This window comes from Lutjanus erythropterus, chromosome 2 (assembly GCF_056507025.1).
Source record: "Lutjanus erythropterus isolate fLutEry1 chromosome 2, fLutEry1.hap2, whole genome shotgun sequence".
NCBI lineage: Eukaryota > Metazoa > Chordata > Actinopteri > Lutjaniformes > Lutjanidae > Lutjanus > Lutjanus erythropterus.
The window spans coordinates 16,183,962-16,211,961 of NC_139318.1; the positions used below are offsets into that span (position 1 = coordinate 16,183,962).

At 39.6% G+C, this 28,000-nt stretch overlaps 2 protein-coding genes across 3 annotated transcripts; both read left to right on the forward strand.

Annotated features, from left to right (window-relative positions):
- Positions 1-651: 651 nt before the first annotated feature.
- ubap1 (ubiquitin associated protein 1) lies at positions 652-11,957 on the forward strand. Of its 2 annotated transcripts, XM_084729771.1 has the most exons (8): positions 652-829; positions 4,042-4,195; positions 4,292-4,340; positions 4,496-4,620; positions 5,747-6,571; positions 9,273-9,431; positions 9,940-10,041; positions 10,216-11,957. In XM_084729771.1, the coding sequence occupies exons 3-8, from the start codon at positions 4,301-4,303 to the stop codon at positions 10,354-10,356; spliced, it is 1,392 nt and encodes a 463-aa protein (XP_084585897.1). In that variant the 5' UTR covers positions 652-829; positions 4,042-4,195; positions 4,292-4,300; the 3' UTR covers positions 10,357-11,957. The 2 variants fall into 2 exon arrangements, with proteins under 2 accessions (XP_084585897.1, XP_084585888.1); XM_084729762.1 differs by lacking the exon at positions 4,042-4,195 and having other exon boundaries at positions 653-829.
- Positions 11,958-15,406: 3,449 nt separating this feature from the next.
- On the forward strand, positions 15,407-27,869 carry dcaf12 (DDB1 and CUL4 associated factor 12). Its single transcript, XM_084729782.1, has 9 exons — positions 15,407-15,839; positions 17,935-18,225; positions 21,218-21,496; positions 22,562-22,622; positions 22,832-23,025; positions 23,809-23,874; positions 24,250-24,412; positions 25,492-25,670; positions 25,816-27,869. Exons 1-9 carry the CDS (start codon positions 15,780-15,782, stop codon positions 25,972-25,974), a joined length of 1,452 nt encoding a protein of 483 aa, XP_084585908.1. The 5' UTR covers positions 15,407-15,779; the 3' UTR covers positions 25,975-27,869.
- The last annotated feature ends 131 nt before the right edge of the window (positions 27,870-28,000 follow it).

Genomic DNA, 28,000 nt, shown 5'->3' on the forward strand with positions numbered 1-28,000 from the left:
GGCAAATATCCGCCAATCCTTATCAGTAACACATAGGATAATGAGGTCTAATCACTGTATCCACTGAAGTTTTCAGCATCAAGGAGATAAATCAGCCAACTCTGGTTCAGACTTTGAATTAGAGGATGCTACTCTGACATTCAGTCAGGCATCTTAAGGGCTCCAAAACTTGATCAGGTGGTTAGTTTTAGCCATCTTTAAAAATAATACAAACACAGAAATTTGCATTTCTCTTTGTAAAGTTGAGTGTAACAGTATATATTTCATTAATTCAATGTCAGCCCAAAGTTGAATGAATGAAACAAGTGACATTTATTGTTCCTTCCTTTCATCAAAATTCGGTTTAGATTAGTTGAAGTGAACACATTTTTCCTTTCCACTATTCGTGGTTGGCCACTTGTAATAATTCTCTTTTCCCTCACTAAAGATTTGTGTATGCTCCTTGTTTTTCTTTGATGCAGCACTTTCGGGTAGCTGCAAATGCATCACGTGGTTCTCTTACAATGCCAATAACATGGTAACAATCAACACTTTATTTGAACAAGGAGCACTATTTTGCTGCTCTCACTTTAAAAACAGTAACTACCAGTATGCCAACTCCATCCACTCACTCAGCTTGGTGTAGTGATGTGATGCTCTGACATCATGTAGGTGCGTGACGTCAGACAGGAACCAGTGGAAGGGAGCTTGACAAATCAAGATGGCGTCCCACGCTGAAGCAGGAAAGAGATGTCATAAATAAAACTCATTTTGAGAAGAGCTTAAATCGGAGTGTCACCTCGACGAGAAGTCGTTTGGATTTTGAACGAACAGGACTGAGCAGATACAGGTGAGGGGAGTGTGTGTTTCTGTGTGAGCTCAGTCTAGTTTCAGGGGCGGTGGCAGAACAGACAGCGGTCTATCCAGACACACAACGTTAGCCACAGCCAGGCCACTAACAGACGAAGCTAAGCGTATTAGCAAGAACTGTAGCTTTTCCCCAATAACATTAGCCAGCTGATCGTTGTAATTGCCAGATAATTCATTTATTCGACTTAAATATCCCACTAATATCAACTAATGTTATACCCGAGGTTGACTTCACAGCTAAACTCAGACTTTATGTTCGTTGCTAGCTTTAGAGCTAGGAGTGACCAAAGATAGTAATAGCTTAGCTTGTTGCTAATTAACGCTATTATAACTTAAGTAATTCTAGCAAATGTTTACTTCAGTGCGTCTGCTAGCGTATTAAAGAGTCACACGTGACGGTTTGGTGCATTGAAGTGTTTTAAGTTATCGTAAACTTGCCTGTAAATGTGGTGAACTGCAGTTATTGCGATCCTGTTTTGAGTTAGAAACAGTTTAGCTCCTACTAAATTAGCCAAACCTGACTACCTTAAAAAGTTGTTTTCACTAATATCAGGAACATGTAACGTGACTTAATTGTGCTCTAACCGTGAGTAGTAATGCTGAAAAAGTGTTTGAAATAGTTAAGGAAACAGCAACTTGTGTAACATAATATTATCTCTTATTAGATACTAGGTATATGGTGACTAACTACTGACTTAGCGTTATATCAGTTGACGCTTAATAAATCTGATCGATATCTCTCGGTCATGTGCTTCCTATTTCCACACATGATAAACCAGAGAGCGTATAGTCTAGTGCAGGGATACTCAATTTGTTTTGTCCCGGAGCCACGTTAATAAAATGTCAGGAGGCCAGGGGGCACTTAACAAACAAACAAATAATATTAATTAGATAAAATGAATAAACATTAAAAGGCTCATAATTAAGCTTTCTTTGAAATTCTTTATTTTCAAATTAAATTATTTATTAATTTAATGTATCAACTAAATTAAACTGGTTCAAGGATTAACAGATAAATGATATTTTACTGCAATTAACTGCAACTGTCTTGTACTTGTAAATGTTTTGGTAACATTTGAAAGGCTTAATATATATAACATTAAACATAGCTGAAACCTCCTCCATCATGCAATCACTGAAATGTGGGAATGAACTGTAAACACAAACAGCTCCTACCAGGGACAGAATATAGAAACAGAAACAGAAACTAAGAATATAAATCTGGAATACACATTTATGGCATTAGAATTATCCTAATTTCTACATAACTGCTCCTCTTCAGCTAGGCCTAATAGTTGTTTCCCCATGCATAGCTCACGTCTGATCCTTCTGCACTCTGCACAGCCTCACACAATGATCAGCTCTTTCATTACTAACAGCCTCAGTTATCCCATTATACAAAACTGAAAAACATCTGTTCCTAATACCTGGAAAACCAGTGTGCATCAATTTTTTTCATTGTGAATGAAACAATGAATGAAGGGCCACCTGAACCCATATCAGGGGGCCAGATATGATTCGTGGGCTGCAAGTCTGTGAGTATGTTCTAGTATCAGGTATTTTGACCAAAGTGGGGCTAATGGGCACGTATAACTCCCAAGTCAATGTAGTACAAGTAGCCTGCATGTAGGGTGCATTTTTACATAAAATGTGTTTAAAATGATAGATTTACACATGTGCTGCTGATCACTCTCTTGTAGTGTCTGGGACCTTTTCTCACCAGTACTGCTACTATTCAGCAGATTGCATTGTATTACTGAGTCCTGTGTATTTCTGCTCGTTTTGAATTTTCACCAGAGGGCACTTAAAGAAGCAGTTTTCCCAGTAGGGATTGACAAATAACATGGTCTTTATTTCAAATGTCATGCTATTTAAATGCTGAAGATCATCTTCAACTGAACCACAATGCATCACACTTTACACACATTATTAGCATTTCACTGTTTTTTTTTTTTTTTTTTATTAATATGATAAGTAGAGTTTACTGGCAATTAGTGAAACTGTTAATCTTTTAAGTATAAGTAAATATATGACTATTGTCTATTGTGTTGTGAATTAAAACATCTTTAAAGCTACTTTAAGAAATTTCTGTAAACTGTGGTGCAGACTGTTGCTAAAATAAACTAATTGAAGTAGACTATTAAGCATTATAGTATCTGAATACCAGTTGCTCATGCCTACTGTGTAAATAACCTGTTGTCCACCCATTTACATGTTCAGCAGACAGAACAACCCTGACATCCTGCTGCAGTCATGTGAATCCAAGACCAATATCCACATTCCTTTGAGCACTAGTTTGATCTCACAAATTCCTGAGAAAATTCTCTCTCTTTGGCTTGCCAGATATTCAGATTTCTTCTCCAACCATTAGTTGTCTTTGTCTCAATGCTATTATGTGCTTGGCGTTTAGTTTACAGTGGGCTTGTATAAGTTTATTTTGTGGAAATGGTGTGCTTTAGTTAGATTTTGGGGTATTGATGAGATTTAGATTTAATCAAATGAACAAGCACGCAAAAGCTGAAAGATGCAAAGAGCTGTATTGTTAGGTGTAGATTTTCAGCTGTGTTGGCAATACGAGCAAACTGATCATATATCAGAGTCATTTGATTCAGTGTTTATTTCAGATTTATCTTAAAGGAGCTTTAACCATTTTTGCTAACAAACCAACCCATTTGAGTTGAGTAAGTGGATCAAATCTATCACTTTTTCTACTGAATATCTGTACACCAGCACACAGATCAAAGTTCTGTGCTCAGCGGATGTGAAACAGTGGCTTCACTGTGTTGACAATGTCAGGCATTGTTGCCTGGCATGACTAAATAACGGGATTATGTGATTTGAGATACAGAGCAGCAGAATTAACAAAGTCAATGGGATCGTGAAGAATTTGAGTTTGATTAGAACAAAAAATCTGCACTACCATGTGATGAAGTGTCATTGCACTTCGTTTAAAACTCTTCTGCAGGAACAGTCTCTGAGCTCAGTGAAACAGCTACTGTAATAATTATCAGAAACAACAGTGTCAGACAAAATGTCATGGCTGAAGGCAGATAGGAGGGCTGGGGAAATACACTTTGGCCTGTTTTCACACTGTTGCACCATAGTGTGTGTTTTCACATGTGCCTATGGGTTATAATTATCAACTCACTGTGTTAATTAAAAAACCATGGCACTCCTGCGGTGGCTGTTTAGCTCAGTTGGTAGAGCGTCCACCCCATGTATGGAGGTTGTCAGTCCTCTGCAGTGGCTGCTGGTTCAACTCCTGCCTGTGGCCCTTTGCTGCGTGTCATCCCCTCTCTCTTCACCCCACTTTCCTGTCTACTCTTCAGCTATCCTATCAATAAAGGCAAGAAAAGCCCAAAAACGTAATTTAAGAAAAACAAAACATGTCACTCCTGCTGCTCACTAACGTTACACCTGCTATATTTATGTCTGTTTTCAGAGTGTCTAAATGGCTGCGAGGAAGTCTGGATCAGATGCATACAACAATGGTGAGGTCCTATTTTTTAATACTTTTCTAGACTAGACTAGACTAGACTACACTGATATTTAGAGAAGTGAGTGACATATCAGTTCAGTTCCACTGATGTCTGTTGTTCTATTGTGTACTTATCTAATGTATTCTTACTTTGTTTTTTGTACACAGGACCCATCAGCTACCTTGATGACGTTCCCTTCAAGATCAATGAAAAATTCCGCTGCCCAGCCAAAGTGGGGCTGCCTGTTGGTTTCTGTCCACCCGACTGCAACGCTTTGCTGGTGGAAACACAGGTTTGTCAAAGACAAGAAAGATGTTGATTTTGCACTATTAACTGTAGTATGCTGCAAGTAGATGCACCTCTACAGCATCTTCACAGTGAAGCTGAACTGTGCTGACCTACAGTATTATGGTGTAGATCATTGTGGCCCTGCCCTCCTGCTGTGTCAACAATACATTTTTGCTCATATGTAGTCATGTTGCAGACCAAAGTGAAGGTGTCATATTTACTTATGCTTAGCTTCTAGTAATTTAGGTGGATAAGTATAGTCAAACACATTCTGTCTGTGAGGTGACAGTTTCCTACCAGACGTTATTTCAGTTGCCTAAAACACCGTAAGTTAAGGTTTTTCTTAAAGTCTAAGTGAAAATATGGAATAAGTCATTTTCAAAATTCTTTATTTTTTAGTACATTTGGTTACAGTCTAAATGAGAAGGGTAATTATGTTAGTAAGGCTGCTTCATGTTAGCTAGCTAGGCTGTCACATTACCTAAAATTACTGTCACAGTCTAGTTTATAATTGTAGCTTGAATATTTAAATATGTAATGAAATCAACATTAAATATACAAGTTGTTAGAGGATGCCATTATTATGTATTACTTCTGTAAAGAGAAGAGCCAACTGTTTGTCTCACCTTAACAGTAATATAAGCTGTAAGTCAGCTTGAAGTCATTCTTACCAGTTTTGTTGAATTTTTTCCTGTGGTTAGCGAACTCCTTTTTGGCCAGAACAGATAAGTTGTTGTAAGATTTTTGGACATCTTGGATGGAGGCAATAACAGGTATCACAAGCACCAGTGCAAGCAAACAAATGATCTAAATGGAAACTGTAGAATGGTAAATGTAAAATAGCTGTCAATGCAGTAAATGCCTTATTTAACTAAGGAAACATTTAAAGGGAGGCTGTGAAATACATTTAAGTGAAACCCTCCACTACACCACAATACTTAAGGAGAAAACTTGTTTATACACAGCTCCAATTTAGAATTTATTCACATTATGTGTCACAGGTTCTTTCTATGTTTTATCTGTTGAGCTGGAGTTGCAATATCATATGGCTCTTAGTCATAATCATTCTCATTTTTTTGTTACTCTATGTGCTCATCTCCCCATTCTTCCTCCTGCTATGGTCTCAACAGTATGACTTTTCGCTGGAGAGACGTAGTGTGCGCTGGGGTGTTGAATTGGCTGAGGCCAGAGCAGCAGAAGCCAGGGCAGAAGAGGCAGCAGCAGCCATGCAGGAGGCGGAGAACAGGGAGTGTTCGGCACAGAGCCAGGACATTGATGGTGGTGGAGGGAAGCCCCGGTCTGCTGCAGAGGACCAGGACCTTCTACCACCAGCGTTGAACCCTGTCCTAGCGGGACTGAGCCATAATGCCATCCTCACTCCACTGCCTGCCCCAAGCCTTGGCCCCAGGAAAACCCAGCCGAGCACTCCCCAGCTGCACAGCCTCAACCTTGCTGACTTTGAGCGGGAGGAGGACCCATTTGACAAGCTGGAGCTCAAAACTTTGGACGATAAGGAGGAGCTCAGGAACATCCTCCAGAGCCAGCCACAACCTCAACCTCAACCTCCTCCATCCGTATCCCCACCAGAGGTCTCCCAGAGGGGGTCACGTGGAAACAGCCCATCACCTCCCAGCACCAACAGCAGCCTCACAGCCAAACCTGGCTTCACCCATAAACCCAACGGGTTGGTTGCCTTGCTGGACATGGACAGAGTGGGGCATCCCGGGAGAGTGGGGTTTGATACAGATGATCGACCCTGTAACATCCGCTCTCTTACTTTTCCTAAACTCTCTGACTCTGGAGACCCAGAGCCAGTGAGGTACAGCCCAATCCCTGTACCCATCCCTGCTCCCCGACAGAGCCTACCTAACGGCAGCCCACCAACTGCACCCAAGACCCAAGTAATTGTTGCCCCTGAGCCGCCCAGCCACAACAAGAGTGGTGCACCAAAACTGGTGAGCATGAGATAACATGTGGAGTTATATACCAGACTTATAGTGTACATAGTTTGTGAGGGATATGGCGTTGCACTAACCACAAACTCTGAAAGAGCTGGGACATTATAGAATGTAGATAAAACAAAATGCAGTGATTTGCAAATCGTTTTCAACCTATATTCAATTAAATACAGTAAAAAGACAAGCTACTTAATGTTCTAATGTAAACTTTATTGTATTTTGTAATTATACATTCCTTCTGAATTCACTGCTGGCAACATGTTCCAAAAAGCTTGGATCTGGGCATATTCACCACTGTGTTGCATCATCTTTTCTTTTAACAGCACTCAGTAAGCGGTTGGGAACTGAGGACACTAATTGTTGAAATGTTGAAAGTGAAACTCTTTCCTGTTCTTGCTTAATATAAGACTTTAAGTGCTTAACTGAGTCTCCATTGTCATATTTTGCACTTCATAATGCGCCACACATCTTCAATAGGAGACAGGTCTGAACTGAAGGCAGGACAGTCTAGTACTCGAGACTTATTAAGATAGTTTTTTGGACTTTTTGCCTTTATTGTGATAGGAAAGCTGAATATATGACAGGAAGGGGGGTAGAGAGAGAGGGAATGAAACACAGCAAATGGGCTGCAGGCAGGAATCAAACCAGCAGCCGCTGCAGAGGACTGAGTCTCAATACATGGTGTGCACGCTCTACCAACTGAGCTATAGGGGCACCCCAGTACTCAGACTTTTGATGTGGCATTGTCTTGCTGAAATAAACACGGACGTCTCTGAAAAAGATGTCATCTGAATGGCAGCATATGTTACTCCAAAACTGGTATGTACTTCTCAGCATCAATGGGGCCTTCAGAGGACGCATCGAGAGAAGTCAGTGGCATTTCTATATGTTGTTGATTTATGGTACTCTCTGTGCATGGTAGAGTCTTAACTTGCATTTTGTGAATGCGACAACACACTGTATTTATCAACAACAGTTTTAGGAAGCATCCCCTAGCCCATGTAATAATAACCTTCATACAATCATATTAGTTGTTAATGCGGTGCTGCCTGAGGGATCAAAGGTCATTGGCATTCATTGTTGGGTTTGGTCTTGCCCCCTTTGTGCAGAAATTTCTCTGGATTATGTGAATCTTTTAACAATATTATTGATTGTAGATAGTGGAATCCTTAAATTCCTTTAAACTGTGTATTCAGAAATGTTCCTCTTAAACTGTTGGACTATTTGCCCACGCAGTTTTTACATAAAGTGGTCAACCTCGCCCCATTCTTGCTTGTGAACACCTCTCCCCTTTACCCAGTCATCATGCTATTGCCTGTTTCCAATTGACCCTTCGCTAAGCACCGCCCTCCTTAGTTACTGTTGCTAAGTCTGCCAAGGTTTCCATTCTCACACCGTTTTTATGCAGTTTATAGTGATAATGATGGCAGATTTAAAATTGAAATTAGGAGTAACTGTTGAAACACGAGGTCTTAGAATCCTTAGAGGTGTTAACATAAACAGCTTCTGATTTCTACCTGATGAAAATGGATTTTGTTGGCTAAAATAATGACTCACAAGCAGATTTCATAAGTGCAGCTGGTTGATGTAAGCTACTGCTAACTCCTTGAGTCAGCCAAGAAGTATGTCTCTCGCTGACATTTTAATGTTTCCATCTGACATGATTTAAAACAAGAACCCTGTGAAAGTGTATATGTAAAGTTATGTAACAGCTGGGTACATGTTATAACATTAATGTTAACAGAAGCTAGCGCACATCCCGGCAAACAATGGTTGGATGGTGAAATATGGCAAGTATATCTACATGATAGATGACAGAAATACACTTATCAATGTTGGAAAAGGAAGCGCAGGGATTTGACTGGTGCATCGGACCTTAAGACGGGTCACCTAGCCAGAGGAACCAGACAATGATCATGGAAGACGGCCAGAATAAGAGCTAATTTAACCTGGTTTACACCTGAGACAGTGAGCCAGAGAAAGATGCACCGTTGTTAACCCATTTTGATTCTGTGCCAGCCCACATCCTTCTCCTCAAACTCCCCACATAACAAATGCAGGTGCAGTGATATCCGACAGTTTTGGCTGGAGATAAAGTTACTGTAGCTTGTAAACAAGTGTTAGGTAGCCTCCCAGACTGACATTTGCAGTTTGTGTTAGAGCAGATGAAGACAGAGTTTAATCCATTCCCCACACGTGTGCTCTTGTGTTTCACGTTTTTGACAACATGTAGAGAAATGGAAAGCTTGACAGCTTGAGTTACAGTTGCTAAGTTATGATTGGACAATTGCTGTTTGGAGGTGGGGCTTAGCAAAGGGTCATTTAACCTGATTACATGTGGAATATTTGTGTTTTTGAATATTCCACAACTTTCCCAGTCGTTTGTTGCCCCTGTCTCAACTTTTTTTTGTAATGTATTTCAGAGATCAAATTCAGAATGAGTGTATATTTACAAAAAACGATAAAGTTAATCAGTTTGAACATTAAATATCTTTGTCTTTGTACTGTATACAAAAATAAAATATAGGTCAATAAATATAGGTCAATAATGATTTGCAAATCATTGCATTCTGTTTTAGTACATTTTACACAGGGTCCCAACTGTTTTGGAATTGGGATTTGTGGATTAACCAGTGATGGTACTGTAAATAAGCAATCTGAGGAACCTTATTGACATTTATTTATATTTTTACACTAGGTCAATCCAGGGTCAGGATCTGCAGGTCTGCCATGTGGCGGAGCCCTGCTCAGCATGACCCCCAGTGAGCGTCAGTGTGTGGAAACTCTCGTGGGCATGGGCTACTCTTATGAGGGTGTCCTACGGGCCATGCAGAGACAAGGGCAGAACGTGGAGCAGGTGCGATTCCCTCTCACCCCAATCCGCAGAAACATGGATTTCTAGTGTATATATACTGTTGACATGCTTAACGGTTCATTATTTGTGTGATGGTTTAATTGTATTTAGTGAATCACCAGTGCTGTGCATCTGTTAATAAAGCCTTAAATTGAAATAAAGTTGTCAAATCACACTGTCTGTTGTCTCTGAAGTCATGGCAATAGATAAGTGTCTGTGATCTGTACAGCTAATAATTAACAGTATGACCTATTCAACCATGGTCACATGACTATGGTAACTATAGCAGTAGATTGCAGGTTCTATGTCAGACTTAATTTTTACCAGCTGGTTTTAAATGATGAACTAGCATTACTATTTTTAAGAAGTACGGCACATACCACATAACTTAGACAATAAGTGAATATTCACATTCATTCATTTCAATCCACAAAATAAAACTAAATCTTTTATGTTCAAGCCAACATGATATTCAAAGCAAACACAATAATCATGTACATGTTTGTCTTAGGTACTGGACTATCTGTTTGTCCACGGACGTCTGTGTGAGCGGGGCTTTGATGCAAGTGCAGTGGAGGAATGCTTAGAGATGTACCAGTGCTCAGAGGAAAAGGTTTGTACATGTACAGATTAAGGCACATTTTAAGAACATGCATTGTATTTGTATGTGTTTAGTTTTTGAAACATGAGCAACATCTGTGCTTTGGCTAAATAAAATTTAGCCAAAGTATGTACATTACAATAATAGATTATGAAATCTATAGTAAATTCTTTTCTTTTTTCTCAGGCCTTGCAGTTCCTTGAGCTAATGTCAAGATTTGGCGAAATGGGATTTGAGCGGGATGCCATCAAAGAGGTGCTGCTGGTCCACAACAACGATCAGGACAAGGCTCTAGAGGACCTGATGGCTCGGGCTGCTGCTAGCTGAGCCAAGCTAACAAGCCAACCAAAGCCCTGCCTGGGGCTTGCCTCCTGCTACTACCCAACACAGCCCCTTTCCTTCTGCCTACCCTATCACACCATGCCCTGCCCTTGCCTTGGCTGTGGAAGGAACAGCTGGGAGACAGTTGTATTTCTCTCTGTGCTAAAACGTATTGTGTCTCAGCACTTCTTAAAGACTGTGTGCCTAGAGTGGAGGGGGTCAAAGTGTAACCATACTTCATGGTGGTGTTTTTTCTAAGAAATCCTGGGGTTATGTGCCAGGATTTGGTACTGCTAGGGTATTTAAGAGTGGGAGGAATGCCTGAGCTGGAAAGGAGAAACTGGAAGAATTGGGCAGTGGATGCTGTTCTGATTTGCTTCCACTTGGAAATCTTTTTCTGGCTGCAGGCAAAGCTGCAAGACTGAACGGGGAGCTGATGGCTTTAAGCGCTTCACAGAAAGACCAGTTTGAACTCTTGAAACTCCCAAACAACTATAAGCTGCCATCTTCCACTGCTCAGTGCAGACCTAGTAAATGGTGGAGGGGATCAGGGGCCTTGAGGAGGCTCTATTAAAACTGAACCAACTAACATTAAAAGTTAAAAAAAAACAAAACAAAAAAACAAAAAGGCCTAGATGCCAGATAACTGACTCTCAAGAAGTGCCCTCTCTGCTCTGGTGCCCTGCATCTAGTTCTGTTTTACTTTGTTCTTTCATTCATTCATTCATTCATGTCTGTTTTTGTGTTCATTTGGGCACTTTTTCACATCAGTTTGATGATTCCATTTCTTTGCTTTCTGTTTTAGGAACTGCATAATAGATCATTAGTCATTATTACTCAGAACATAAGAGATACTACTGCCCCAGTAGCTCTTTGATCTGCACTGGAATGGCCTGTTCAAGGAGTGAGGAGAAATGTGGAAAGTTTCTCAGTAGGAAATAAGAAATGTCCCAAAACCCACTGGCACTGATGTGTCATATACTGCAATGGCACACATTTCATGATTATCAACTTATTTAAAATAGTACACTGACACTTTCATTTAAAGATAAAGAGTTTGATATGATAATGTAAGATATGTTAACTCACAAAAGTGATGCTTTTAACCGTCATGGACTTTTCTTTTTGCAGACTGGAAAAGAGTGAGTGGTTAAAAAAAAAGAAGTGGGGGTTGTTTTTGCAGCCACATCACAGTGCAATAGAGACTTTTCATATTGTGTGACTGTTGACTGGCACTTTGAGCCTCAAGTAATTGTTGGGAGATAAGGAATGGTCTTCAATCCTTGCTGGAAATTTGGATGTGAAGGTTTGATTTCAGTGGTTTCTATCATTTATTATCTGTCATTGGATTTCATATCACAAAATTTAATCAAACATGACTTTCATTTCTTGACTTGTCCACTTTTTTTTCTCATGTATAATATGAAATGAGTTTTCATCTTGATTTTAGGTTTGTTGGCATCCCCACAGTCTTAAATGAAAAATAAATTTAATTAATTAATTAATTTAATTAATTTAAAAAATGTCAGTTACCACATGTCAGAAGCATTTCCCATGTGTTGATTGGGTGTAATTGTATAAAAGCACACCAGAATCCTTTATTTTTATATTTGTGTTAATGGACCTCCTGAGTTCCGTGCTACATATATTTAAAAAAACATGTCTGCTCAGTCATACAAAGGGCAAAGATGGCAGAAATTTCCATAATCTTGAGCCCTGTGCTACCAGTAGGGATTGTGAGAGGCATGGTAACAGATTAAGGGCTGAAAGTTAGAAAAATGTGACTGGGAGAACTGGCACATTGCTTGGGGCAGGTCCAGTACTATGTCCTATGATCCATAACTACAAAAAATCAACTTTCTAACCACCAAGCTATTTTAGAACAACTCCAGATTTGACCAATACATTTCTAGTGTGGTTTATTGCCAATACAGACATAGCTTTACTTGTTTAATAGAAAATATTTGCAAACAAGTGTCTGTAGAATATATGAGGATGAGCACATGCTTGCAGTAAATAAACCTTCAACACACCAATTCCAAAAAAGTTGGGAGGCTGTGTTAAATAAATAAAAACACAATCCAATGATTTGCAAATCCTTTTCAACCTATATTCAAGTTCAGAACAAAAACAAGATATTTAATATTCAAATTGACAAACATTGTTTACTTTTTTCCCAAAAGGTTGGGACAGGCTGTGCGGAGTTTGCATGTTCTCCCCGTGTCTGCGTGGGTTCTCTCCGGGTTCTCCGGCTTCCTCCCACAGTCCAAAAACATGCATGCTAAGTTAATTGGTGACTCAAAATTGCCTGTAGGTGTGAATGTGAGTGGTTGTCTGTCTCTATGTGTCAGCCCTGCGATGAACTGGCGACATGTCCAGGGTGAACCCCGCCTCTTGCCCAGTGTCAGCTGGGATAGGCTCCAGCCCCTGCGACCCTTCGAGAATAAGCGGTTACAGAAAATGGATGGATGGGTTGGGACAGGAGCATGTATACCACTGTGATTCATCATCTTTTCTTTTAACAACACTCAGTAAGTGTTTGGGAACTGAGGACACTAATTCTTGAAGTTTTGAAAGTGATTTTCTCTCCCATGCTTTCGTGATGTATGACTTCAGGTGCTCAACAGCCTTGGGTCTTGATTGGTGCATGTTGTGCTTCATAATACAATGGGATACAACTGCTTGCAGGCCAGTCTAGTAGTTGCATTTTGTTGCTGTGAAGACCTGCTTTTGTAACGTGCAGAATGTGTCTTGCCATTGTCATGCTGAAATAACCAGGGTGTCTCTAAAAAAGATGTTATCTGGATGGCAGCATATGTTGCACCAAAACCTCATTAACTGGGCTTTCACAGATGTGAGTTACCCATGATACCATGGACATTACATAGCCCCACACCATCTCAGATGCTGGCTTTTAAACTTTTCACTGGTAACAATCTGGACACCCTTTTCCTCTTTAACTCCGAAGACACAACACCATTGGTTCCCTAAAACAATTTGAAATACAGACTTGTCAAACTTCTCCACTTTCTCTCAAACCATCTCTGATGAGTTCAGTCCCAGAGAAGTCAGAGTTACTTTTGCTTTTCCTAACTTCTTTTGGGATGGCAACGCATATAAATATATTTTCTTTGTACCGTATTCAGTTGAATACAGTACGGTGGAAAAGAATTTGCAAATCATTGCATTCTCTTTTTATTTGCATTTTATATAGTGTGCCAACTTTTTGTAATCAGGGTTATAAATGATGAACATCCCCTTTGCTTAAGTAACATCATCATGAATCTGTCCTTCCATCCATTTTAGCTAGTCTTTGGTTAGGACAGTACCTTGTGCAGGCAAATAACATGTGACACAAACAAGGTGCCATGTTAGACCTGAGCTTATTTAATCCAGATTTTTTGTCCGAAATGTGTTTGACATTATGATCAACAAATGAGTGTTATCACCTGGTTCTATTTTAATTGCCTTCCTTCTTGATTTACTGTGAAAAAGAAGAATGGTACACTCACTTTACAGACAGACACATAAGTGGTATTACTATCGCCTTACAGTGCATAACTCAAGTGTGGTTTCTATAATCACATATAAAGCAAGTTCATGTTCACTTGCTTCTCTGACAGCCTCACAGGTTGAAGTGAATTCAGTATAGCAGGTTCTGGGCCTCCTCCATCAATGCCTCCTCCCATTTCTGTTACAATCTTTGAGCTGTGTGGGGATGAAATGCACCTAGGTTCTCATTATTTAGGATTTATATATTAGATCCACCTCTAAGTCACTGCATAATTGAACATGGGCCACTAATGAATCTAATGAACATTGAATTATCTTTATGATATAATAAATGATGGGTGAGGTGAGTGTTCTTTCCCAAGCTCCTGACCTGAAATGTGATTTGCAAAATGTTCAATTTCTTCTTGAATGATTTGGAAAATCTACACGATTAAATGTGCACATCTTTTCAGTGTTGAGACTGTTGATCGTTGCTGGTGTTGCTTTTTCACCCTAATTCTGACATGAAGTTTGTGAGGAAGGACAGGTCTCCTGCTTCTTGTTTTCTCTCTTCAACAGCAAATGCATTTTGATTCTCTCTGTTCAGTGGACAAGACAGCAACAATACAGATGATTGTCCATCCAGGTATTGTCAGTGGCAACTGGAAACATCCAGTAGCCTATTCAGCAGAAAAAAAGACAATTATGCATCAGAATACAGGTCATATCTGGTCTTCCTAAGTTTGCCAGGGTTAATACAAATTTGTGTAGTGAATAACATCTGTTTATGGATCTAAGTTCCATGTCTGAGTTCCATCGGGGCGAATGCTGATATTTGGAAGTACAAAGATCTGACATTGACATATCGGCCAGTATTCTTGATGCTAAATATAGAATATATACACAAACACTCAATTTCAATGATCCCCTTTCTTCCATCAAAGAAATTTAATGCAGGCAGGATATACAGGATACAGTTATTCAGTTAATGTTATTGTCCAAAATGATGGCACTGAAACAGGCCTACAGTGGTATTTCTAATAAGAAGAAATTAAAAAAAAACACAAATAGAGCAAAATGTATGTATATTAAATGTGAATTAAGATGGAAAAATCAAATATACACATAAAATGCTGCCTATAAAACAAATAAAAACTGCATTATGTTTTGTTTAAAAAGTTTTCATGTTGGTGTGTATTGGATGACATATATTATGATATCATTTTGGACTAATATATCCAGGATAGACCAAAACTGGGATGATAATATCAGTCAATTAAAATACCAGTCAGGCTATAATATTAATATGCACATTATTTATTATAAACACTTAAATAGCGTATACATATAATGCCTGAAATTCTCTTCATTATAATTAAATTTACGTATGCGTATTAAACTTACATAATAACACAACAAGATGTGTAGTATAAAATTTTTCTTTTTTTTTTGCTATGAATTTTGTCACCGAAACAAAATATGTTACTAGAACGTAGAAACTGAATTATCTGATCCATGGTCGAGCGCAGATGGCGTGAACGAGCACGTACGACGCTCGCGTTCACATACGACCTTGTTTTTGTTGATGTTTAATTTGAGTGCGGCTGCGCGCTGCTCAATGCTTTCGCCGTTGCTGACGCGACTTGGCAGGAAAAAAAGAGAGTGTGAACCCTCTGGCAGTGGTTAGCGACTCTGTCGAAACTGAATAGGTTGTAGGGCCTGAGTGTAGTTATTTTTTGGGAGCCTACGACTCTAATTCAGGCAACAGTCTTAACCAGCGACGAACCAACCTCTCCCGTATGTGATCGCCCTTCCTCCTCGTCGGACGCTGCCGGAGCGAGGGCCAAGGAACAAAATAGCATATCGCCATTATATGATCCAGTGTCCAGCGTCACTTTTACCCTCCATGTGGGTGAGGGAACTGTGTGTATCAGATTATGGCGAGAAAAACAGTTAGCAGGAAAAGGAAGGCAGGAGAGCCCAAGGACCAACAACAGGTAGGCGGAAACCCGGTGCGGGTCCATGTTAGCAACCTCGTCAGTTGTGTTAGCAAGCTAACTAGCGCTGGGCTAGCCATATTAAGCTGATATAAACAATGTTAGAGGCGAAATATTGATGACATTTTAACATGTTACCCACTACAATATATTACGCTATATGGACAAAGCATTACAGTTGTAGTGTTGTTCAAACAATGGTGCATTGTGTTTCTGTTTGAAAGTCAGTACCCGCTAATGTTAGCATGGTGTTAGCCAACGGCCGTCCGTTGTCAATACGACAGCCAGGTTACCGTTAGCCAAAGGGCTAGCTACCTTATCTTATCTTTTAGAGTTAGATCTCATCATGATTAAATAACCGTTACATTGGTAAATTACATTGTCAGTCCCTTGTTCAGCTGTGGTCTTTACTTGTCACCCTCTAGTCATCACCCAGAATAGGGTTAATCATCGGTGAACGCGGAATTTGTCTTGTAGTACCGAAATTAATAACCTTAGCTGTAGCTAGCTATTTAGCTAACGTCAACGTTAGCCCAAACGTTAATTAACAGTTGTCTAGCCTATTTACATTCAGACGGACTTTAGGTCGGCTTGTCCAAGACAATGAAATGGTCCTTTGCTGAAATGACAGGAAACATTCCTCATAATCCTTAAGATCTTTACTATACAGTCCACCACAATATGCTTTGATTTAAGCTAGAAACTGGTTGGTAGTGTCACTAGTTTTTCATCAAAAATATTGTATATTTTGCTTTTATTGTGTTATTTGTCAGCATTGTCAGCAGGGGCGTGTGGGACCACATCATTTGTAATGAAAGACTCATTTTTTAGTCTATTGATCACTCACATCAGACAAAAACTACAAGAAAAGGAATCAGCAGATAGAGCCACAGAATATCTTTTGGGTGTTTTTTCTCTGGTCAAGGACTGTTACACAACTCATAATTATCCCAGGTTTAGACAATTAATAATCAACAATAGTATTAGCAGTTTTATTGTGATATGGATTCAAATGCTCATGTTAGTGTTTGTCTAAGCAATTAAAAACAGTAAGAACAAAAATATAACTACTTGTTGATATGTCTTTTAAGTGTTAGGTATTGCACTCAACAGTGATTAGCAATTGATGCCTCTGTTCGAGGAAATGGTCTTTTGGGAGGGATGCATCTGATAATGTCTCTTCACTTGATCAGAGGACTGTTGTTCTGTTCTGTCAGTGTCTGTGTTCATTTGTAGGGATTCCCTGATATTATTATTTTACCATTTTGAATGCAATTGTTTTTCTACAATATTGCATACCTGAATATCTATATAACCAAAGGAAATTTAAAAATTGTTTTGTGAAGTGAGGTTGTAAAATGTGAAGTGTGAGTAGGAGAGCTTTGATTGCATTGACCAAATTGGATTTTATATGTCCATAAAGAAAGAAAGATACCCAGTGTTGCAGAGAATAAATGGATGTATAGATGGACAATCAGAAATGCAGCTGGAGTTGCCCAGTGTGATTTGGCCTATATACTTTTTGCATGTATTTGAGCAACATGATATCTTCTTGTGTCCTTCACAGTGATAATGCTGACTGCATTTGGGCCGGATAGGTTGTATAAGGTCTACTGACCAACAATAGCTGTTGTCTGCACCTCCATTATAGACAGCCAATAATACTAGACTACCTGAGCGAGATGTTGTATCAAATTCCTTGCCTTTGTGTGCACTAAGCCTGTACTGGCCCAGCCTGATGAAGTGTCAGTGACAGTGTACATGTGTGTTTATACTGTATTACTCCCATGTTCCACTAAGGATTTTAAATCTGTGTCAGTGAGCTATAGAGGTGTGTCCACTGTCTGCAGTCCTCTGTGGGATATAGGGATTATGAAAGCTGAAAACGAGTTTGAGCTCAGTTTGATCACACTACAGTATTTAAAACTTATTTAATTCTTTCATTCATATCATTGATTATCTTAGTTGTAGGCTAACTTCTCAACAAAATTATGTCAAACTTAATTATCAAAACATTTTCAATTTAAGAGAAATCACATGCTTCTCCCACAGAAAATCAATGGGCACTTGACATTTTTCCCCCCTCTTTCTTCAGCTGGGCTGGTGTCAGGCACCACACAAGCGGAGTCGTGTTTCTTGTTCATCACGTCATGCCCAGCAGTGGTGGTGCAGTCGGCGCTCAGTGGTATGTGCCCTCCGGGGGCGGGAGTTCAGGCCTCAACAGCAGCACGAGTTGCGGCTCCAGCGGAGCTTGCGGGGCTTTGCGGCCGGCAGGCTCCCTGGCATCCTCAAGGAGAGGGAGTTTTCTCTGGGGCGACTCAACAAGGTTTTTGCTTCTCAGTGGCTCAACCACAGGCAGGTGGTGTGTGGGACCAAGTGCAACACGGTGAGATGTCGTTTTGTTGCTAATCGGTGTTTATTGGCCTAGCGTCGCCATTTATTTCCAATCCTGTGTTAATCTGCAAGTATTATTCCTTAATCAGTAAGGTTGCATGGACTCAGAGAATTTATAAACAGAGAAAGACTATTCGATTATTGCAACTATCATGTAAACACCATAACCATGTTGACATCAGCATAAACACTGCTACTCTGTAATACTTAAACAGAGCTGAATTAGCTGTCACTCTCTCAAACCACATTGTTGTTGTGATTCAGTTAAATCTGGTAAATGAAGTGGGTCCTGGTTGGCCTTTGCAGTGTGATGAAGTACCTTATCTTGTTTTTCTGAAATAGTGGTTGACTGATATGGGTTTTTCACGGGCCAATGCAGATATTTAAAGAGCAGGGTAGCCGATGGCCAATATCAAAACAAAGAAAATTCACATATTCCCTTATTCCATGCACATTATACTCAAATATACATGGATATCTTAGCAAGCAATATTTTTTTATTTAATTTATTATTAAAATAGAAAATACATAGGGTTAAGCTGTAGAGTTCAGAATGTGATGGGTACTCAAGGGAGAGTTGGGTATCGATGTGTCTGCAGACATGTTTTGTTTATTGACCTTAACAGTGCAGACATTGGCCAATGGCCATTATCTAAAAATGCCAGATAATAATTAGCACGACTAATTGGCCGACCAATTTGTCCCTAGCGTCATAAAATGAAAAATCTTAAAAATTAACTCTTCTGACTTTAGGAGAGGCAGTCTTTATTTTACACAAGGTGGTGTGCCTCTTCTATTAAACATTTTGTCAACCTAATGTATGGCAGTGTGGTTGGAAAAAAAGGCTTGGGTCACGGGGGGGAAAAGGTTGAGGTGCCAGATTTATACATGACAGAATTTCTAGGATTTCCATTTAAGTGACCTCAAGATTCAATTGATTATTTGCCTACAAGGGTCATACGCCTATGGTACACAGTACACCCTGGGGCAGGTTGCTGTTGAGTGTGAGGCCCTTTGAGGCTTAGTAACTCTATGTCTAAGACCAAAGCACCATGATGGGAATTGGTGATTTACCCCCACCAATGTGGATACGAGCTATTAGTTCATAAGTGAGGTTAGGATTAAGGATAAGATCACACCTCTAGTTAAACATTATTGTATCTTCAATAGAGACGTTATAATCATTTTTAGTCTTAAAAGGAAAAAAGATAATCATGTTTAACTTTCTATCATATAGAGGGTCAGTATGTGTAAATTCAGTAGCTAATTTTTAAGGTTGCAGGTTTTCTGCATTTTCCTTAACACATTAACAATCGATTAAACCGATAGTTCACCCAAAAATGAAATTTCACTCAGTATCTACTCAATCCTGTGCTGATGTGAAGATGGGTGAAGATCTTCAGTTCACAAAACACTCTCAGAGCTTCAGTGGAAAACAGCGTTGCAGCCACATCCAGTACAATTGAAGTGAATGGTGACCAGTTTTAAAATGTAAAAAAAAAAAAAAAAGAACACAAAATGTCTCCATACAGCTCATGTGGTGTAATCCAAGTGTTTGTAAGCCATGACATTAAAATTTGACCCAAAAAGACGCCACTTAAACCATATTTTTAGCCTAAATGTCAGCCGTAGCCTCTCAGACCTGATCCGCGTGCACACGCCTGAAGAGGGTACACAGGTTCTCGCCCAAGCAGCGTGACACAAGATATATGAGATCTCGCGATACCTTCACAACTGTGTTTGCATGCTACCTGGAAGCAACTCAGACAACAGACAGAGATCTGCTCAGAAATAGTGACTTGTTACGCGCACAGTTGACTTCACAAACTTTCAACAAAGAAGAAAATGTCCGAGGACTTCGACATAGAAGAGGAATGTCATTTCTGTGCTGCAGCTGTGCTGCTTGGGTGAGAGCTTGTGTACCAGCTTCAGATGTGTGCACGCGGATCAGGTCTGAGAGGCTACAGATGACATTTAGGCTAAAAATATGGTGTAAATGGTGTCTTTTTGCTTCAGATTTTAATGTCGCGGCTTATGGACACTTGGATTACACCACACGAGCCGTATGGAGACATTTTGTGTTTTTTTGTGTTCTTTTTTTACATTTTAAAACTGGTCATTATTCACTTCAATTGTACTGGATTTGGCTGCAACGCTGTTTTCCGCTGAAGCTCCGGGAGTGTTTTGTGAACTAGAGATCTTCACCCATCCTCACATCAGCACAAGGGTGAGTAGATACTGAGTGAAATTTCATTTTTGGGTGAACTATCGTTCTAATAATACATAACAAACATAATAAAATTATTATTATGTTATGTTGTATAATTATTTTTTCTCAGTGTAATTTGTATTTAAACAGCAGCACATCAGTTATGTGATACACTCCTTTATGACACAAACTATTTAAACCAACATAATAATTAAAAATAAGGCTCTCACTTAAAACGACTGCTCTTGTCTGCCTGTCCTTATTTGACAAATGGCCCTGCCAACTAAAGCAATGTCAAATGTGGTGCAATTACTGCCAGTGTACTGACAGTTATTATTAATCACACGCCTGTGTCTATGATAGGAATGACTTTTGGTGCTTTCAGAAAATACTGACTCAATTTTTTGTTAAATAATCATCAGTAATGTGGGTACAATGACCAAGATGGGTAAAGGTAAATAAGAGAGCAGTTAGAACAGTCTGTTCATAAAATTACATCATTTCACTGTAATAGAGCCTTTAAAACCAGCAAAAGGCAACACTTGTATTATATCACAATATAATGACAACCAAAATCTAAGGCGATAGCCCTTATGGTAATATACATGTTCTTTTACTTGAATGTTTCTATATAGTGAAAAATGTTTTTCATCAGATTACTGCACAGTACACACACAGAAACACTTATCTGAATAATTCTAGCTCAGGATTTTTCTTTGTTTTATCTTCTGAACCTGGCAGGCTAACTGGATGTGTTCCCTTCCTTTACCTGCAGCTTTTTGTAGCCGATGTCCTGACGGGGCAGATAACACGCATTCCCATGCTGAAGGACAGGGAGTGTCGTGGTGGAGGCTCTGGGGTGGTGGGTGCAGTGGTGGCAGGCCGTCATTACCATTCCACAGCAGGCTCTCGTTCTCGGATGGACCAGCAGGGCTGCGGGATCCATGCTATTGAACTGAACCCCTCCAGAACACTGCTGGCCACAGGAGGAGACAACCCCAACAGCCTGGCCATCTACCAGCTGCCCACACTAGATCCTGTTTGTGTTGGAGATGTAAGTGGTTTGTTTGGCATGTTTAGTCAGTTTGTGAGTGAGATGTTTAGTAGCATGTTCATTACCAATTAATTGAAATGTCATCAAAATCATAATATGCCAAAGTACAATATCCAAATTACAGGAGCTGATATTTTTGAAGGTCATATGCTCTGGATGTAGGGCAGCATGCTTATTTGAGACAGACTACAGCAAAAATCATATTTATAGAATTTTTAGAGAAAATTAAATGCAAAAATTTCCATTCTAAATAAAATTTTGGCTCAGATCAGAATCACATTATCTGTCAAAATAATCCTAATATGATTTTTTTTTTTAATTGCATGTTGTTCTGCCCAAATAAGTAGTTTGCAACCTAGTTACTACAGCTGAATATTGTTTAAAAAAAATTATAATACCAGTATCAATACCAGTAACCTCACCCGAAGACGTGGTGCAGCCGTAATGCAACACAGCCGTGCTTCGTGGAATCAAGTCGTTAAAGTAATACCAGTAGTAATAGAGTACTTCATTTGATAGCCATTGTGTGAATTGAGGCATTTCTAAAATAATCCACATTTTCTGCATTCATTTTTATCAATTGCCACAGGCATGTGGTCTAGCCGTACTTCTGAAGTCATAACATCTTGATGGCATCACGGCACGCTAAATTGCCAGCCTCGTCAAATACACCATGCTTTACTTCACCACACCACACCACAGACTGAATGGGTTGTAGATGCTGTGGTACTGGACCAGCCACACTTCACATTAAATTGAAGAATGCTTGTAGGGATTGGCTGCAAGCAAAACCATACAAATATTCCTTTTTTTCTAGGTTTGGGCACAAAACCAACCAACTACGGGTATCATTTGACTGGAGAAGTTTCAGTACTGCTTGTAAAAACTGAATATGTTTTTAGATGTTAGTATAGTACTATATCATTGCTAACATCTAAACTTACATTTTGTCAATATGCCCAGCCACCATTTAGCGTTAGCTGTTCAGTAGTACAGCCTGAAGCACACAAAGTTATGTAAAGACAAATTGTTTTGCTTTTTACATAGTAGCCATTTGTTTTTCAGGATGGTCACAATGACTGGATCTTCTCCATAGCATGGATCAGCGACAACATGGCGGTTTCTGGTGAGTTGTCTGTATGAGCTCAGCTGTATGAATGAACTCTGCTGTGTGAGCACTGGGCAGTGAGCAGTACATGCCGGCCCTTTTTCTGTTTCCAGGTCATTGCCCTCTACGTAACCTGATGACATCCTGACAATGTTTATTTTTCACTTACGTATGCAGGTAGTAGAAGCAACCTGTAACCTAAATTCTACTTGTGTTGAAATTCCTAGGCTCCAGAGATGGCTCCATGGGCCTATGGGAGGTAACGGAGGAAGTAATGACCCAGGCAGAGCGCAGTCAGAATGAGGAGTCAGTACCCTCCTACGCCCACATCTCCCACCGTGCCCTCAAGGACATCCCGAAGGAGTACACCAACCCATACAACTGTAAAGTCCGTGCTCTGGCCTTCAACAACAACCATAAAGTAAGGTTCATCCTGATGTGATTTTGTTGTCTACAAAATATTTCTTGCAAGTCTGAATGTACTGGGTACAGGTTTCTAGGAAGACACAGGATATGAGAACTCTGAGCTTAATGTAATTTTATATAATAATATTCATGAGGTTTAATGATTTATAGCTATCAGGAGAGCAGGAAAGCCCATTTTATTATATGCAGTTTGCTGTTGTAGGTTACCTACTGTTATTTGTTTATACAAGACTGGATTGAGCTTTTTTAAGTTTAACACATCCATAGGACCTCCTCACCTCCATTTAAACATTTCTTCCAGTCATCACCTTTGCAGCTGTTTGTTACACACACAAACATAAACAAACATGTGCGACAAATGCTAACACCTCACTGAGCCAGCAGCAAAAGGAAGCTGTGTATTTACCCATATTTAATTCCATATTTTGTCAAGAAAAGGGTATTTGAAACATACTGAGAATACAGATGGAGAGCGGATGAGTGAGTTATGCTGCAGAAATGGTCTGAAAATTTTCTATGCATGTTTGGATGCTTCTTTTTATGCTGTGAAAGTGGGTCAGCAAAGGAATCCATTGCAACCAGTACTCAAGGGAGAAATTGACAACTTTTACAATGTCTTTCAAGCCTACAGCAGAGGAGTATTTGATATGAAAAACACTGAGGTTGAGGATATTTTTCTGACGTCTTGCAAAAAAGTGTTGTTTCTGGGTTCTGCCTTCACACCACCTCAGCTTGAGTCATTTACATCTGTCTTTCCATGTTGTTTTTCCTTTTTCAGGAACTGGGTGCTGTTTCCTTGGACGGCTATTTCCACCTCTGGAAAGCTGAGCACAACTTGTGCAAGGTAAATCACAATACACAGTTAGACTAATAATGATTATTTGCATTTCATTTGCATATATAAGGGGTGATGCATTTTAGCTAATCATGAACAGGATGAATAGAGCTTGCTGTAAGCTGTATTCAAACATTTTTACAATGCCAGTATAATTTGAGATCAGTTGCCCACCAAAATATATATAATATTCCTCAAATATAAACTTTCCTTATTAATAGAGCTTCACAGTGGAGTTCTCCTGGACAGCTGTGGAACTTGATAGCTGTGCACACTCACACTGGTGTGTTCAAACAATACGAAGAAGAATGGACTTACCGACATAATTTCTTCACCGTTTCTTACTTTGTTCCCATTTAATAGTCTTATCATGTTTCTCCCCAGATACTGTCCACCAAGCTGCCTCACTGCAAAGAGAATGTGTGTCTGGCATATGGACAGGACTGGTCCGTGTACGCCGTGGGTTCTCAGGCCCATGTTTCCTTTCTGGATCCACGGCAGCCTACGCACAGCATCAAATCCGTCAATTCCAGAGAGAGAGGAAGTGGTAAGTGATTTGTAAACTTCAACACGAAGCTAATGGCAGGAGCGATGAGCAGCTGCCCTTTATGAAGACTGAGTGATTACAGGTCCTTTTAAAAAGTCTTAAAATATCTTAAATACACATTCAATAATATAGACCTTAAAAAGTATTGTCATAAATTCTGTTTAGGAAAGTCTGAATGAATTCTGTAAGCATGGTTTAGAATTCACTCCAGGCACACATTGCCTTTACGTTGAGCTGAATTTGAATGTCTCCTCGTATCCCGTTGCAGTCTTTTAGGTTTTTTCCATTTGTATTCACTGATTTTATCATGTCCCCCCATCCCACCACAGCGTCTCTCTGGATAGTTCTGATTTTAAACCTTTTCTATAGTGCTTCTGTTTAGCTGTTAATTTACAGTATTTCAGAGCAAGTGTCATTGCACCCAGCAACTTAAACTGGTGATTTGCATTGTGCAGTACCTTGCATCTCCCCATTCAGTATATAAATATGAGGGCCGGCTAAATAAAGTACAGGAAACATTAGAAGGTAAATTATTGTCCAACTTCATCAATATTTGGATGAAACAGATGCTGTAAAAAGTGGGGCAATTATCAGTCCAGTATACACAAGGAGGTTGACTACATTTGTTATGACAGACTTTTTAAAATCAGTGGATAAAATATAAAACAGTTCAACTGACAGTGTGTGCATTTACTCAAAATAGTATGCCTATATTTTCACAGTTTATGTTTAGTTTTATTGCAAAATTGGCCTCAAATTTAAACATTGGCTTTAAAAAGTCTTAAAAGGTCCACATTGAACTTGCAGATATATGTAGACTCTGGAATATGTGTGAAATACTTTTCCCATTTGGCTAAAAGAAGTCATTTAATAAGACATATTATGAAAGAGTAACAGTTGTGGCTATACTATAATTTCTCTATTTATATAGCGTTTTTCGGGGCCCAGTGTAGGTCAGACTCTGGCTTTTAAGTTGCAAAGCACAAACAGGGGGGTTGGTGTTTACTTTTGAGAAGCCTGGCATTTGAGACATCTGTGTGTGTGTGTGTGTGTCTGTGTGTCTGTGCGCACGTGTGCAGGGATCCGTTCAGTGAGTTTCTATGAGCACATTGTGACGGTGGGTACTGGCCAAGGTTCTCTTCTCTTCTACGACATCCGGGCCCAGAGATTCCTGGAGAACCCATTGAATCCAGCTGGGGGGTACCGGAAGTGCCCAGGAGATGGCATCCTCAAGCTCACTACAGGGAAAGGCTGGCTGGTACACAACTTTTCTCTGTTTGTCTTCAATAAACAGGCTGACTCACATGCTATTGCAATGTAGTTATAGATTACTTGCATTTCCATAACTTTTCACCTCTTCTTTCCTCACCACAATCTCTCTTTCCTGCCCACCGACTCTTCAGAATCACGATGAGACGTGGAGGAGTTACTTCTCAGACATTCATTCCTTCCCCAACGCTGTGTACACCCACTGCTACGACGACTCCGGCACCAAGCTGTTTGTGGCGGGGGGACCACTCTGTTCCGGCCTCCACGGCAACTACGCAGGACTGTGGAGCTAGCCTCGCCGTCTCCTCCATCACTACATCCTCGTCCAGATTTTTACTCAACCAGTCCCTCCATCCTTCTCCCTCTCGAAGTCCGTTGACATCACTGTCTTTGGCGTCCCTCTCTGTCAATCTCTTTTGCTCACACATGGACTCAGGAGCATGATCTTACCCACCCCCACCGTATCACGGCTTTGAATATTGTTGTTGTGTATCTTTGTGTCCACCATCACTCTTTCCCTTCCCCTCCAATTATTCCTTTGCTCCTTCCACCTCACCTACTCAGTTTTTTATATGAAAATGTACAAACTAGTTACTAGTAATTTTCTCAAGAGCTGCAAATTCTGCCACTAATGAACTCAGAAGAGTTTTGAGAAACATTAAGAGTACAGGAATACATGTTCTCATCATTTACAAACATTTACTTCCAACCCGCAGGGATTAGGCTGTGGTCTTTTGCTGGCTTGTTTTTGTATGTAAGGATAGTGTTTACTGCTGCTTCCTCTGTGATAAATGACAGTGTCTTTGTTTAAAAAAAAAAAAAAAAAAAAAAAAACATACCTGTGGAATTTTCTCCCAAAAGTTCCCTTTCATTCTCTCACTGAAATGGACAGCAATAAAAAAAAAAAGAGAGGGAGAGAGGAAGAAGGACTGAACAGATGAAACATTTCGAAGGACTGAACCGGAGTGCAGTTTGACATTTGATAGAGAATCACTTATTGGTTGGAACAGCCTGTTCTGTCCCACAACAATCACAAAGAAAGAACTTCTCTCTTCTCCTGTCGGAAGTAAAACGAAGACGCCAATCAAAGTGGGACTTTGTGTTCATATTTTTCTCACTGAGATGATGTAAAGAGGAGAAACATTAGATTGTTAAATGCAGTGTTCTGCTATGAATTAATCCCGACAAATGCATATTTTATTTTTTGAATCTGTGTGATTTGACAGGCATACTCTTGCTGATATTCTAATGAGCTTTATTTGTATTTATTTTCCCCTTTCTCTGTCACCTTTATTTGGTTAGTCAGAGGTGTTTATACCTGCTTCCTTTGAAGGACAAGTTGTTTTTGCCCTTTTACTTCAATCCTCTTTTCTTTCACCAGAATGCTTTCAGCAGATTTGTCCCTTGGTGGTGTTCAAATCCTCACCTGTAACCATTCTGGTTATTAGAGAATTTATCCTCAGATTTTGGTAGTGAGATAATATCATCAAATATGATGATTGATAGAAACAGAAACCCCCACCCACCCCCCCACCCATGACTCTGGGTCCTTCACAGGAACTGGGGAGAAGATCTGTAGTAGCTCCCTTTGATCTTTTCAACCATCCAGCGAGAAGGATACAAGGAAAACTAATGAGAAATTTTGGACTCTACCCTGGAGTTTGATGCTGCAGGCACATACATTTGTTGTCACAGTTGTAAAACTTTACTTTCCCCCTTTTCTATCAAGGAGTGAGTGATTCTGCTCTTTTTTCCCTTGTTTGGTAGAGGCAGGGTAGGCTTGAGTTACATTTTTTGCCTTCCTCAGGTCTTTCTGTGAAAGACTACCACAGGCGATCATAGTTTTCCTTTTCTACAGTTTTCACGATAATGACAGATTGAAAAGAGAAACCCCAATTACGGCCACAAAATTGAACAAATAACCAACACTTTTAAAGTGTATTTTATATATAAATGTGTATATGTATGTGTAAAATACATAGGGACAATTGCATACATTTTTATGTATATGTCTGAGGAAGTGTGTGGATTGATCTGTCTACTTGGTGATGCCCTGTTTTTTTTATACATGCCTCATGAATGTTTTTACAAATGACTGAACCTGAGGATATTGTAAGATATGAACATCAAAAAAACAAGCTATTAAATCTTTAAAAAGAGTAAATAATAAAAATAAAATGTATATTGATGTAATGTTTCTTTTATTCCATGTTTGACATCATTTATCCGATTCAAGGATTTTCTCTTGAATTAAAATAGACCACAGCCAACTTAGATGTTGCCACTGATATCAAACCAGGACAGAAACATCTCTCACTG

Coding starts and splice junctions, on each gene's coding strand:
- ubap1 (XM_084729771.1), top strand. CDS start 4,301: ATGGCTGCGAGGAAGTCTGGATCAGATGCATACAACAATG. Junction 9,432..9,939: donor AAGGGCAGAACGTGGAGCAG/GTGCGATTCCCT, acceptor TGTTTGTCTTAG/GTACTGGACTATCTGTTTGT. Junction 10,042..10,215: donor ACCAGTGCTCAGAGGAAAAG/GTTTGTACATGT, acceptor CTTTTTTCTCAG/GCCTTGCAGTTCCTTGAGCT.
- dcaf12 (XM_084729782.1), top strand. CDS start 15,780: ATGGCGAGAAAAACAGTTAGCAGGAAAAGGAAGGCAGGAGAGCCCAAG. Junction 24,413..25,491: donor TTCCAGAGAGAGAGGAAGTG/GTAAGTGATTTG, acceptor GCACGTGTGCAG/GGATCCGTTCAGTGAGTTTC. Junction 25,671..25,815: donor CTACAGGGAAAGGCTGGCTG/GTACACAACTTT, acceptor CCGACTCTTCAG/AATCACGATGAGACGTGGAG.